Here is a 14,299-nt window from a genome sequence, read left to right on the forward strand (position 1 = left end):
CAAGAAATTCACTGATGCTGACCAGAGGCTGGGCCAAAGCCATCATCATAAAACTCCTCATCCATGTAGCAAGTCTGATTTCTCAAAGCCATTCTATTATAGTTTGCCAGTTCCATTTCACCTCCTACTGACCCTGAGCGGTAAGGAGAGCCGGAAGTATGCATTCCTTTCCGCCAAAACAAAATTGACATCTAAGGGAGACACATGGCCTGGTCTCGCTGCCCATGGAACAGGCTTCTGTCTGGCTGTCATCCAGGGCCTCATCAGAAACCGCCCCCCACCACTGTCATGAGCTAGGGATACATTTCTTAGGGAGAGTCTCTTTAGCTCATCTGTTGAATGCCCAGAATGTACTTTACATGCATTATCTCACATAATCTTCACAATAATGCTTTGAGGCAGGCACAACATCACCCTCATTTTATTCAAGAGAAAACTGAGGCACAGAGAGGTGGAGTGACTTGTTTGCGAGCATCTGGATTGTAAACTAGTGGAGCCAGGACTCAAATGTGTCACTCTGACTCCAAGCCTGTGAACATTAAAGGGTCTGACCCTATTTGACTAGGCAACACCAGGAGACCTTCATCAAGGTATATTCTAAAAATAATGACGCAGAGAGAAGGTGGTGATGACAAGTGGGAAAATGATGGTATTGATGATGAGGAGGATGTAATGCAATGATCAATGTCAAGCAATCACTATGTGCTAAGCACTTTACATTATCTCTTTTCATCTCTATAACATATATTACAGCATAGTGGTTAAGAAGATACACTTGGAAGTTAAACATATCTGGGTTTCAATCTCACCTTTACTAACCTGACCTTGGGTTAGTTATGTTATTTTTCTGAACTTCAGCATGCCACACAGTAGAATATTCAGTAAATGGTTATTATTACTTACCCTATCAAATACATATTAATAAAAATACCTCTATTTTACAGATAAGGAAACTGAGGAATTGCACTGGGTCATAAAACCTAAGAACAGGGCTGAGGCTTTCAAAGCACAGCACTGAGATCTTCAGTCATGTTGGTTCTGCCTTGGCACAGAACTCGGGAATGAGGGGCTTTTCCCCACCCTCACAGAGTTTATTGATGGCATCCCAGGGATCTCGGCATAGCTTCACAGAAACAAACTGTTATACTCCAAAATCTAGAAGCAAACAGTTGCAAGTAGATCCTGGCAACTTTCACACCATATGGTCTTTCAGGCTCCACAACCCTGCAGCCCCTCTCCCACCCCGCTTTGTAAATATTAACATCACTGTTCTGTCCCTCTCCTTTTATTACTTGTGTCAATACATTTTGGTTTTCTGCAAAAGAAGTCAATATCTGTTTATTTTTTCATTGGCTGCTAATGTGTATTGCTGCTAGCAGGAGATTCTGCTGATCCATATAGACTGTCTCTGCTCACACCTATTACAATTTTTAAAGCCATGTTTTTGGCAGCAATTGGTAGCTGAAGGAGACCAGCTGCAGGAAATTAAATTGGCTGAACTTTGCCTTTTGGCGTGACTGTTTAGATTTCTATTCTCCCTTATATCCCAAAGCCTAGGTTTTCCTAAAACTTCAACCTAATGGGCCACCTAAAGACTTCAGCAACCCCAAAATGGCCTCATTGTCAATGGGGAAAGGGACATGTGGCTTGAGTAATTTCTGTGACTTTTTCTAACAGGGGCACATTTAGCAGAATGGGTTGTGCCAACACAAAGCCATTTGTGAAAGGATGACCTTGAGCTCCCTGAGCTGAACTGGAAAAGAAAGCATGAGCGACTCCAAGGGGAAAGGGACCGAGACACAAATCAGAGCTAGAGAAAGCTATTGTCAGGGAATTCTGACAATAGGTCTTTAACTCAGAAACTGGATTTCCACTCATCAACAAACTCCATCGAACTGGTAGTAACTGCCTGGAACACCAAGCTAAGAAGGATATACAGATTGAGACCAGGCTCAGCATTGAAAAAAATGTCATGGTCAATTATATTTTTATTTTTAAATGAAACAGAGATTAATATTCTTTAATGATAAAAGGTATAATTCACAAAGAAGATGGACATCATAAACCGTTAGACATCATGGTCAATTATTGATGTCTGTCTGGACTTGGGAGAGGGGAATGGAATGATGTGTGACATATGCTTGCCCTCCCTGAATGAATCCTCCCTTCTCATCGAGAATAAATAAAGCCCAGAGTTGAGAATCAACTTGTCCAAAACCACATAGCAAGTCTGTGGCAGAAGTGACCGTGCAACCCAGGCATTGCTTTTCCCACAGAGCTATGAAGCAAGAATAATAATCAGAGAAGACAGGTTTTCTTAGTGGAAGAGTCTGTATAATCCCCTGCCAGCAAGGTAAGGAAAATGAGCACCAAGTCAAGATCCAGAAGGCTTAGGTTCTTGAACCAGCTCTGTGATGTTGGGAAGAACACTTAGCCTTCTGTGAACTCAATTTCTTTACTTGGAAAATGGTGGGGAAAGGGGATTGAATGCTCTCTAAGCGATGTTTTAGGTATGTGATCCCATGATACTCTAGAGTAACTGAAGAGATGTCTTACAAATTGGTACAGCTGTGGAATGGAATATACATGGCCACACAGGCCTGCCGTGTGCTTCAGCACTCTAGCACTGTGGACAGCTCCCCACCTTGCTGCTTGCCTTTGATGGTGGGCAGGGGTAGTCCTGCACCTGAGTGTCAAGAGGCCTCAAACAGGAACTTGGATCTGATGTATGACTGCTCTGTCATACTTCAAGAGCAAACCCAGTCATGGCAAGGCCGAGGAGACAGCTGCCATCATGGATCCCACTTAACCCCATCCCTCCCTGCTGGTTCTGTTGCCCTGGAAACAAGAGGTTGCTCCAAGGACAAGCTAGGGGGAGGGATAAACTTTCAGGCAACAGCAGAGCCCTCTCCTTGGTCACTCACCCCTTGCTCTCTTGAACTGTAATCCTTTACCCAGTTCAGTAAACAGTGACCAAGGGCTCTTTATGCACAAACACAGAGCTAGACCCTATGGGGAGAGAGACGAGGAAGATCTGCTCTTTCCCCTCAATAAGGGAATAATTCCAGAGAAGGAGGCAGACATCTGCACAACTGAAAACACACAGAAGAGTTGGGTAATGCCATAATTGAGGTGAATGATCTTCTGAAGGAGCCGGGCTGCTTCTGGATGTGTGTGTGGGGGGTTATTCTTCTTTCACCTGCTCTCCTTCGGAACTCCCAAAGCATCAAGACCACACTCCCAGGAGCGCTGGGTTAACAGGGCTGTGCACCTCACTGGACTGTGAGCTTCTGGGTTTTTCGTTTGGTTTGGCCAAGCCACATGCTGTGTAGGGTCTTTGTTCTCCAACCAGGGATTGAAACCCAAATCCTCGGCACTGAAAGCATGAAGTCCTGACCACTGGACCACCAGGGAGTTCCCCACTGTGAGCTCCTTGAGGGCAGAACTGTATTTACAACCTGCCCTCTTTCCAGACAGTAAAGAATCTTCCTGCAGTGCAGGAGACCTGGGTTCCATCCCTGGGTCAGGAAGATCCCCTGGAGAAGGGAATGGCTACCCACTCTGGTATTCTTGCCTGGAGAATTCCATGGACAGAGGAGCCTGGTGAGCTACAGTCTGTGAGGTTGCCTGGACATGACAGAGCAATTAACACTTACACTCTTTCTGGATTTCCAAGCATCGGGGCTTTGCACATATTAGGCATTTGAAAAAAAAGAGAAAAGATGAATCAAATCATTTCACTGGATTTGACACATTCCTTGATGGCAGGGGCCATATCTAATGAATCTCTGATGTCACATGGTAGAAACAGACAGACAGGGGTTTAATTTTAGACCATGACCTTGGGTACATTACCGAAACCCTCAGGATGGGTTTTCCCATTTGGAAAACGGGGACAACTGGACCAGCCTCACAGGATTACTGTCCGGATTAAACACCAAGCTGTGCACTAAGTGGCTGCACAGAGCCTGACTCATAGCAGGTCCTCAGCCAATGCTAATTTCCTTCCTCTCTGCTCTACATCCCTCTCCACTGAGTACTTAGTGAAGCGTTTTAGCCAGAGCAGGCACACAACAGAGCTGTGGAGAATTCCAAGGGGAGTTGCTGATGACTTCATTCCTTGAAAATGGACAGCAGTTAACCTCCGCTCATATCACTGAGCAGAGAGATCTCTGTCTAAACTGATACAAAAGAAATTGCTCGTCATGTCTCTTAGCCAGAGATAGTCACTTAAGGAAGTGGCTCAGGTGTGGAAGGAGAAAGTGCTGAGAAGCTCGTTACCCTGGAACCCTAGATCCTGGGGGTGGGGTCCTCGTAAATGTACCTTGACACATTGGATGTTGGTCCCATTCATACTGCCACTCCTGTCGACAAGGAAGATAAACTCCCCACGGGTCTTCCTCAGGTTCGGCTGGACTGATTGGAGGTCGGGGCAGAAATTGAGCATGATGACAGAATGGTGGGGGATGTCCTTGTGAAGGCGTTTCCGGATGATTTCTGTCTGGAGGAGAAAGGAAAACTCTCACTTGAGCATTCAAGGGGCCCAGAGCTGGGGGCTCACCCTGGTGGCCCCCATCACTCTCCAAGTTTGATCAGAATCCCACTCATCCTCTGCGTATAAGACTTCCAGGTTGACCCTACCTGGCTCTTCTGCTAGATGTTCACAGGTTGCAATAGCAACAGGGACTTTGGAGGCGGGAAGACCCGGGTTTGAATCTCAGCTATCACTGTCCAGTCGTGTGATGTTGGGTCAGTCCCTCCTCAGGGTCTGTTGCTTCTTTGGAAAATGGGACAGATAAAGTCCATTTCTCAGGGTGGTTCTGAGGATGAACTGGGCTGGCCTGCAGATGGGAAGGCCCCGACACGCGTGCAGGCCCTCAGCTGAGTAGCCGTTTCTTTCCCTTTCACATCCAGGGATAAGCCACTCTCGGGCTCACCTTGGCTTCTCTGGTTTACCGATTCTCTCCCTCTGATAAACTTCCTACTCACGCTTCAAGTTTTACCTCTTTGGAAATCCTGCCCCCATCTTACATGAACTTAATTACCTAGTTTTCTTGCCCATGAAATGAGGACAAGAGTACATACATACTTCACTGAGTTGTATGGCCTAAATGCAACACTTGTAGGGCACCGCTCAGCAGAGTAATTGTTGCTGAACAGCAACCATCGCTGCTCTTGCTATTTGCCGCAGGGACCCAGGCATTTCTCACACTGTGAGTTTTTTGCTCATCTCTCTGTCTCCCCTCTAATTTGGGGGCTACTTGAAGGCAGACCATGCTTGAGTCTCTTGCATCTCCAGGGCTCCACATAAAGCTTGGTATAAAGATGGGCTCAGGAAACATTAAAGGAAGGATACCACCACAATTCTGTATCTTTTCATGGATCCTCTTAGCTGGCCTTGTCATGCTGCTACTGAACTGTCTTTGACTCTTGCAGTCATCTCTGCACCAAATCTCATTTTCTCCATCCTCACCGCCACCCTCCCTCACCACCCCATCTTTCTCTGTCTCTGACTGTCTCTGTGTGTACACGTCTTTCTTTGTCTATTTCTCAGTCTGTCTGGGTCCCTTCCTCAGTTCAATAGATGACATCATCACCTGCCCATCGGGTTAAAGCAAAGATCCAGGAGTCGTCCTTGACCCCTCCCTCTTCCTCATTCTGTGTATCTACTCCCTCAATAGAGAACCGCCAGTTCTGTAGCTCAAATACCTTCTGAACGTGTCCTCTTCCCTGTCCCCACTGTAAACACCCAACTTGGGCTTCCCTGGTGGCTCAGATGGTAAAGAATCCACCTGCAATGCAGGAGACTTGGGTCTGATTCCTGAGTTGGGAAGATCCCCTGGAGAAGGGAATGGTAACCCACTCCAGTATTCTTGCCTGGAAAATCCCATGGAGAGAGGAGCCTGGTGGGCTGCAGTCCATGGAGTTGCATAGAGTCAGACATGACTGAGGGACTAATACTTTCACGTCACTTTCTTTTTTTCAGGACCTTTGCCTGGACCTGTGCAGTAGCCCCTTCCTGGCCTCTTTCCTTTTCTCTCCCTGTGATCTGTTCCATACAGAGCAGGCAGTGTGATCATTCCTGTTACTCTCATGCTTAAGCAACAGCGTCCTCTCATTCCCGCACCAGGGCTCATGAAGCCCCTTATGGATTGACCCCTGCCTGCCTGTCCACCTCGTGTTTGCCCCACATTTCAGGCCACAGGGGGCACATTTCTGTCTTCCAAGCATATCACCATTGTTCTGCCTCCAGTTCTTTGTACCTCCTCCCAGGGTTTCACAACCCACCAGGTCTCGTTTTGAGATAAGCTTCCTCCAACATTTGGCTTCAGCACCCAGGCCTCATCACTCATCCTGTCACTCTGTTTCAGGTCTTTCACAGACCCTGGTCCTTGCGTAACTGATCTTGCTCGTATGTTTGCTTCTTGTCTGTTTCCCTGGGCTAGAATGTAAGCACCAGGAGGAAAGGATGTGACATTTTCAGTCCTCCCAGTGCCTAGAACAGAGCCTGATGCCTAACAGGGCACTTACTGTTTGCTGAATGAATAAATGAGAAGATGAGTCTCGTGGGTTTTTCTGTCTGCAACTGACCTATGTACATCATTTAAAAAAAATTTTCAGTCTGTCTCTCTTTCGTCTCTGCTTCTCTCTGCATCTCCATCTGTGTCTCCCTCTGTGTCATTTGCCCCCACTTTGTTAAATCACAGTTTTTGACAGCTCAGCCCACCCAGCTCTCCCTGGCTGATGCTTCTGGGTGCTCACCTCCCTCCCTGGTGAGGGATCAGGTCCTCCCTCCCACAGCGAGGTCCTTAGCCAAAAGCTACTGCCCAACAGAGCTCTCTAGATGACAGAGCCCAAGGCAGCAATGGCCACGTCAGTGACAGGAGCCTGATTTTCGCCTCTCGGAGGGTTGGGGTGGGGGCCTCGGGCTCAGGATTCTCTGATGTCTCCTTGAGCTGCCATTATCCAATTACAATAAACTCATCACTTCTTAGCAGCTTCGGGTTGATGGCTGTCATCCCTGAAGCTCATGAGAATACAGGGTATTTGCATAACCAACCCAAGGTGGCAAATTAATTCTCATTTGCTCTGGCGGTCCCAGAGCTAATTGATTTAAGGCTTGGCAGGCGGGCAGGCAGGGAGGCTCACTGCTGATCCCCCCTGCCTGCACGCTGCAGTTCTCGGAGCCCAGTGGCACCCCGGCATTGCCACCCCTACTCTGAGAACCTGGCTCCAGCCTCTTCTCCCAACTGACTCATCTGGGGGCACCTCTGGGAGGGCAGATGTTTCCAGCAGGGTCTCCAAGGTGGGGGTGGGCACTGAGCCATCTGTACCTTCCCTGAGCCATCCCCTACCTCCCTCCAAGTAGGGGCCTTCGGTGGGATCTCTACCAAAGGGAAGGATATCAGCTGTAGGTTTTCTCTGCATTCCTGTCTGTTCCTCTCCACTGTCCTCTGTCCGTCAGACCAGCAGGGGCCAGAGAGGCCCTTAAATTCAGCACAACCTCCCCACATGAGCGGGGTGATGTCCTTAGCCTCAGTGTCACGAAAGCCAACTCCCTTTTCCCAGCTCACCAGTTATTGTGGGTGCTAAGCTGCAGTTTTCTCACCTAAAAAGGGAGATGATAGAAAGCAGTGTGCCCTGATTCTTGAGCCTACCTTGGCACTCAGGACCCAGGGCGGTGTGCGGTGACACCAGGAGGAGGGAGACTGTGGGGGTGGCTTGTGGCTGAGGCTCAGCATCCTCTTACCCCCCCCTTCCCCACCCCCAGCCCCTGCTGAGGATCCCCTTATCCTTGAACTTCATGGGGGAGGGGCAGGCTGAGGGAGAGGGTTTCTCTGGCTTCCCTGGCTCTGCCTTTATTCTTTACCTAATAGCAAGCAATGACCCCAAAGGAAGGCAAATCAAGAGACCCATTCAGCAGGTGGGTAAAGGGAGACCCAGAAGTACAGATGGAGCCTGGAGGGCACCCAGCCGTAGGGCCGTTGGTGCCTTTTGGGGGAAGACTATCCTGAAGAAGACCAAGGTCGTTTCTGCCACCAGCCTAAAATTTTTCTAGCTTAGGCACCTTGAAGGGCTTCCCTGATAGCTCATCGGTAAAGAATCTGCCTGCAATGCAGGAGACCCCGGTTCAATTCCTGGGTCAGGAAGATCCTCTGGAGAAGGGATAGGCTACCCACTCCAGTATTCTTGGGCTTCCCTGGTGGCTCAGCTGGTAAAGAATCCACCTGCCATGCGGGAGACCTGGGTTCGACCCTTGGGTTGGGAAGATCCCCTGGGGAAGGGAAAGGGTACCCATTCCAGTATTCTGGCTTGGAGAATCCCATGGACTGTACAATCCAAGGGGTCGCAAAGGGTTGAACACGACTGAGCGACTTACATGCTTTCAGGCACCTGGATGGCACTGGGAGCAGGTGACCTGGCAGGAGGTGGGATTGTCAGCTTGCTGTGTGACCTCAGGCGAGTCACCCCCACCCCTGCCCTGAGGCTCAGGCTTCTCCCTGGCCCGGCGCAGACCCGGTGCCCAGAGCCACCCCAGTTCTGCCACCGCTGACGCTGCTCAGCCACCCTCACCTTTCGCTCTGCACTGCTGTCCTTCTTCATCCCTTTGATGAAATCTGCTCTTCCCTTCAGGTGCTGGTCAAACTCCCCCAGGGTCATGTCCCCTTTCTCCATCAGGACATGTGGCAGGTGGGGCTCTGTAGAGATGAGACAGTACTGTCCGAGCGTGAAGGCAACATAGGGGACCTTGGTTGAGGGGTGGATCTTCGCTGTGGGGGAACTCCCAGTTGGAAGAGGGGGATGGGAACCCTGGACGCTTGAGGCATGTGGGGCCATGAAGACTCCTTAGCTGGGAGTCAGGAGAGTGCATGACTCGACTTTACCCATCTGTAAAACGGGAGTGATCCTGGGCTCCAATCTTTTTGCATCTTGACATTCTAACAATTCTTAAAGAGATAAAAGAGTTGCTCCCTGGGGGTAAAGAACTGTTGGGGTCTCACCAAGCAAGCTTAGGTGTTCAGCTGGCCTGAGAGCAAAGTGCAGCAATGGGTGGATGAGACAGTGGGGCCTCAGGAGCTGAAATGGGGCAGGAGACACTCAACTCTGCTAATCAGAGCCACGTTTACACGGAAGCCAGTAGTTGGTCTCCTCTCCTCTGCCACATAGCCTACCCTCTCCCTGGCTATGGGGTGGGCAAGGGGCAGTCTGTGTGCCCTGGGATCAGCACCTCCTCCCTCCCACCAGCAGCCCCGGGGGCCCCCGCTGGTGCACAGTACCGCTGGGGTGGATGAGGATCTCCACGGGCCGGTCGAAGGTGTGCCTGTTGGCCAGGGTGACGATGATGCTCTCGGCCGAGCTTGCGGAAGGGGCGGCATCGGCTCGGATCTCATGGGTGGGACTCTCTACCCCTGAGTGGCGCAGAAAGATGGGATAGGTTCAGGGGTCCCCAGAGAGAGAGGGCCTTGGTGGGGGGACCCGGAGACCCAGGCCGGAGGTGACTGCCACTCCAGCCCCATCAGGGGCTCCTGGCCTGCTGGGGTGCAAAACTGTGGACAGCCCTTCTCAGTCTTCCCATCTGTAAAATGGGAGCTTAGCTAGACAGGGTCGGATAACCTCTCCTGCCCTGACCCCGGGACCCAGTGGGGGTTAAAGGGGTGGCTTCCTCTCAGGCCACAGAGACAAAAGGAGCTTCACGCTCCATCGGAGGGCACTCCATAAACGCCTCTCATGCTGAATGTCGGCTTGCTCTGGGAGAACTTACTCATGGACCGAAACCACATTCTTTTAAAACCTTGACTGGGAGGGGGAGGGGAACCATCAGAACAGTGGTGCCTGACTCTGGCTCCCAGTTAGAATCACCTGGGAGCTTTTCAATGTTTCTGGTGTCCAGGGCTCTCACCCCCAGACCAGTGTCATCATCAGAAGCTCTAGGGTGGGATCTAGGTGGCTGGATTTGGAAAGGTACCCCACTGAGAGGACCCCCACCTCCACCCCAGGGGAGGACCTGAGAAGCATCTCTGTGGCTGTGGCCTCCTGGAGAGGACCTTGGACCTCCGACCTCGGACTTTGGACTGCTAGGCCCATGTGGACATTTCCCCAGGGAAGCCATGGCGGGGAGGGGAGCGGACAGTCTTGAAATCTGTCCTTGGGAAAGAGTCCTGTTGGGTGGCAGGTTGGCTGCAGGCTGTCATCCACCTGGGCCGGCCAGCTTTCCCTCCTTCCCTTCCTCTCCCCACCCCGGGACCTGGAATCTTCGTTCCAGCCCCATCAGGGTCTAGGCAGCTCCGCTCACCTGCGAGCAGGCAGGGCCCACGAATCTCCAGCTGGAAGTTGAACTCGTATTCCATGGGGTTGGACACGTCGGTGTCCAGTAGAGTCGACAGGCACAGTCTGTTCCAGGAGTCCAGGCTGCCAAAGCAGTGCTTGTCTCTGCTGGGAAAGGGGCCGGGAGGAGGGGAGGGGGGAGGAGACTCAGCAAGATGGGAGCACTGGCCTCAGTTCCCACACTCGCACTGGGCAGAGCGTACATCCTCACCTGGGTCTCTCGGACTCAGCCGTGGGACAGTTTACATAGCATCACATCACATCTGGAATCCCTGCTCTGTCTCTGTGAGCTGGGGACCCCTGCCTGAGCCACTCCTCCTCTGAGTCTCGGTTTTCTCGTTGAATAGGGATCATGGCAACACAGCTGTCTCTCGTGAGTGCTTAGCAGAGTCATCTGCTGCTCAATCGTCTCTGGCCCTCTGTCTGTTGTCCCCACCTGGGCTCTCATCCCGCTCTATTTCCCTCCCCTCCACAGCCTTGGCCTCTGAGGTTTTTGTTCTGAATATGCACAGAGCGTTGTAAGGCACCATGACATTTGGTTGAAAAGATGGCACTGTGTTAGGAATCTCATTCAGCAGCTTCCCTTTTTTTTCACCCAATGCTGCATTTTAAAGGTCTGAAAACCAAAGTCTTTGCTGCTGCTGTGATTCAGCTTGTTTCCATGATGGCTCATCGGTAAAGAATTTGACTGCCGATTCAGGAGACTCGGTTTGATCCCTGGGTGGGGAAGATCCCCTGGAGGAGGAAACGGCAACCCACTCTAGTATTCTTGCCTGGGAAATTCCATGGACACAGGAGTCTGGCAGGCTACACTTCACAGGGTCGCAAAAAGTCGGATGTGACTTAGCGACTAAATAACAGCAACAATGGTCCGACTTGAGGGCCTGTGACATTGTCCTGGTTTCTTCCTGCCTCCACCTCCCGGCGTCCACAGGCCACCCCCATGAAGACCCTCATCTGTGTTCCCTTTTTGAACGTATGAAAGGATTTCTCTGGGATCCCTGGGTCAAAGGGCACACATCAAATTCCGCCAGACTGCACTGCAAGGTGTCTGGGCCAGTGTTCACTTCCACCGGCAGTGAACCAGAGTTTCCCTCCTCACCCTCACTAACATTTGGTATGGTCTGTTTTTCTTACTTTTTCTCATGTCACTCTATCTAAGCCACTTTTTCATCGGAATTTGATGCAGGCAGGTGTCTGCATCCCCTGCAGTCCCAAGGGTGCCTCTGTTAACTCTTTACAGCTGGAATGGGCAGGAATCAAAAATTTATCAGGGCCACCTCAGGGGAGCTGTGTACTCCCAAGCCTCTTGTTCCTTGATCCACCGAGGTCTGAATGTCCTCAGCTCTGCTAGTCCTGCCTCTCAAATGTACCAGGCTTGCATTTACCAAGTGTTTTGCATTTACAAATGCACGATGGCAGCGTTTACACAGCTGACACACGAGCTGGTGCTCCCTGGCCTGACCCTGGATGGTGCCAGCAGCTTCTCTGTTGTGCCAGCAAGTGTCCTCACTCTAGATTTCGAGGCCCTCCATGATCTGACTCCAGCACTCCTCTCCTGTTTGCTATGTTCATACGAGCCTTCCTGCTGCTCTTCAAACACACCAAGCCTGGCACTGCCTCAGGGCCTTTGCACTTCCTGCCTGCTCTACTCCCGGCTCAGGATGTTCTTCCTCCAGATGATTTCCATGGCTTGCTCCCTTCATTCAGATCAGGCCTCAGATGTTGCCTCAGTTCAGCTCAGTTGCTCAGTTGTGTCCGACTCTTTGTGACCCCATGGACTGCAGCACGCCAGGCCTCCCTGTCCATCACTAACTCCTGGAGCTTACTCAAACTCATGTCCATCAAATCAGTGATGCCATCCAACCATGTCATCTTCAGTCGCCCCCTTCTCCTCCTGCCCTCCATCTTTTCCAGCATCAGTCTTTTCAATTAGTCAACTCTTTGCATGAGGTGGCCAAAGTACTGGAGTTTCAGCTTTAGCATCATTCCTTCCAAAGAACACCCAGGACTGATCTTTAGAATGGACTGCTTGGATCTCCTTGCAGTCCAAGGGACTCTCAGGAGTCTTTAACACCACAGCTCAGAAGCATCAGTTCTTTGGTGCTCAGTGTTGGGGGCCAGAGTGAGGTACTCCGCCCGTGGCAAAGGTCATGAGGAAGGAGGCTCGACATACGCAAAGGCGGGATCGAGCCTCAGGAGTCCCCCTGGAAATCCTCGAGCATCTACCCTCATAACCAGAGCCTGCCTACTTTACTACTTTGTGCTCTCACCTACACCTCTGACTTTACGGGTGGCTGTCCCCCACCACCTCTTTCAGAGAAGGAGTTAACCTAGAGCTCCAGTTAATAAAAACTCCTGGGCATGACAAGAGTGTTTTAACCTACAAACTCCTCTGAAGGTTCTCTGGCCTGCCTGACAGGCTTGTCCGGCCACATGTGATTGCTCACAGCCTCCCAACCATGAGAGGCACGAGATGCTTTAAACCTTCTAAAAACAGGTTCCTTAGAAAAGTTAGAAAACTATTAGTATAAGTATAATGGGCTGATTAGAAATTGTATTGGTGAAGGGTTTTTCATTTGTTGAGCCAATGTTTGTTGCTAAGTCTCCATATCCCCTGCCCTTACACACATTAATGAATATATAGAAGAAATAAGTATTAACCTTTGATATTAATCATGTTAGACCTTAGGCTAAGTAAATTCTTTCCTTAACTAAAACCCACTACACCCTCACCCTATAGGAATGTAACTTTATTTGGGTGGCGTCTGTTTTAAGAATAATCACCCCTGGAGAAATAAGTGTCCTGGTTGACTAATCGCTGTCACAAGGAGAGGGTCATAAATTGTCAGCAGGCCCCCCTGGCCAGAAGATGCTGTAACACCCCTAAGACCTCTGTATACATTTGTATGAAGCACCTGACTTTGATAAAAGTCAGGATTGCTGACCCCGTGTGACTTTTGCATAACATCTCAGTGTATAAAAGTAGACCATGGAAAATAAAGAATTGGGATCAGTTCCTTGAAAGACTGGTCTCCCCATGTCGCTCTCTCTCTCACTCAGGCTGAGTCTCCATCTGGAGCGAGGAACCCGCCATGCTTACTAATTATGCCTGGGCTTCTAAGATCCGACCGGGGAGGCCTCAGTGTCTCCTCTTCTTTGGGAGAACAGAAGGACGCCTGCGGCCTCCGTAAGTGGTGCAAACTTCTTGTCTTCAAGTTTTATTGGTCTCCCGCGTAAACCAAGCTACTCAGCCTCTTTTCTCCACTGAATTTTCCTACTGAGCTATCCTCATTCTATTACTCGTTACATCTCTAATTAATGTCTAATTGAAGCTATTGTATCCTGATCCTCGCCGACGCCATCCCCGCTTTGAATACCCTGGATCAGCCGGGGCTGGACCCCGGCAGCTCAGCTTTCATTATGGTCCGAGACTCAGATGGTGCCTAAGCCTCGTCTCTTCTAATGAGCACCTGCCGCATCCTGTCCCTCTCCAGCCTCAGTAGTATTTATCTCCATAGACCTCATCACCTAATGTCTGACATATCTATGAGCCTGTTTCTTTATTGTCTGCCGCCTTCATTAGCATGCTAGCTCCTTAAAGGCAGGGACCTTGCCGCTCTGGTTTACTGCTGTATTCCCAGCACCCAAAACAGTGCCCGGCCCATGTGTGTGCTTGGTCCTGGCCCACAGTAAGTGTTTAATCTGTGGAATGACTAAGGAGTGCCCTCCAGGCTGGCCCCTTATGGGAGGCTGCAGTAACCCCCTCCTCGCCAGCCTGGCCATCAGTTCAGTTCAGTCACTCCGTCGTATCCGACTCTTTGCAACCCCATGGACTGTAGCACGCCAGGCCTCCCTGTCCATCACTAACTCTTGGAGCTTACCCAAACTCATGTCCATTGAGTCAGTGATGCCATCCAACCATCTCATCCTCTGTCATCCCCTTCTCCTTCTCCCCTTTCCCAGCCTAGTC

General features: G+C 50.4%; 1 protein-coding gene across 5 annotated transcripts in view; it reads right to left on the reverse strand.

The window, feature by feature from the left end:
• The window catches only part of VWA5B1 (von Willebrand factor A domain containing 5B1), a 62,252-nt gene that overhangs the window by 34,060 nt on the left and 13,893 nt on the right, over window positions 1-14,299 (reverse strand). For 4 of the 5 annotated variants that reach the window (XM_061394440.1, XM_061394430.1, XM_061394421.1 and 1 more), the window contains exons 5-8: window positions 10,295-10,434; window positions 9,279-9,410; window positions 8,575-8,699; window positions 4,325-4,501 (exon numbers count right to left, since the gene is read on the reverse strand). In XM_061394440.1, coding sequence (XP_061250424.1) covers window positions 4,325-4,501; window positions 8,575-8,699; window positions 9,279-9,410; window positions 10,295-10,434 — 574 coding nt within the window. The remainder of the gene's footprint in view (window positions 1-4,324; window positions 4,502-8,574; window positions 8,700-9,278; window positions 9,411-10,294; window positions 10,435-14,299) is intronic. The other variant, XM_061394415.1, reaches the window with a different exon arrangement.

Source organism: Bos javanicus, chromosome 2 (assembly GCF_032452875.1).
Source record: "Bos javanicus breed banteng chromosome 2, ARS-OSU_banteng_1.0, whole genome shotgun sequence".
Classification (NCBI taxonomy): Eukaryota; Metazoa; Chordata; class Mammalia; order Artiodactyla; family Bovidae; genus Bos; species Bos javanicus.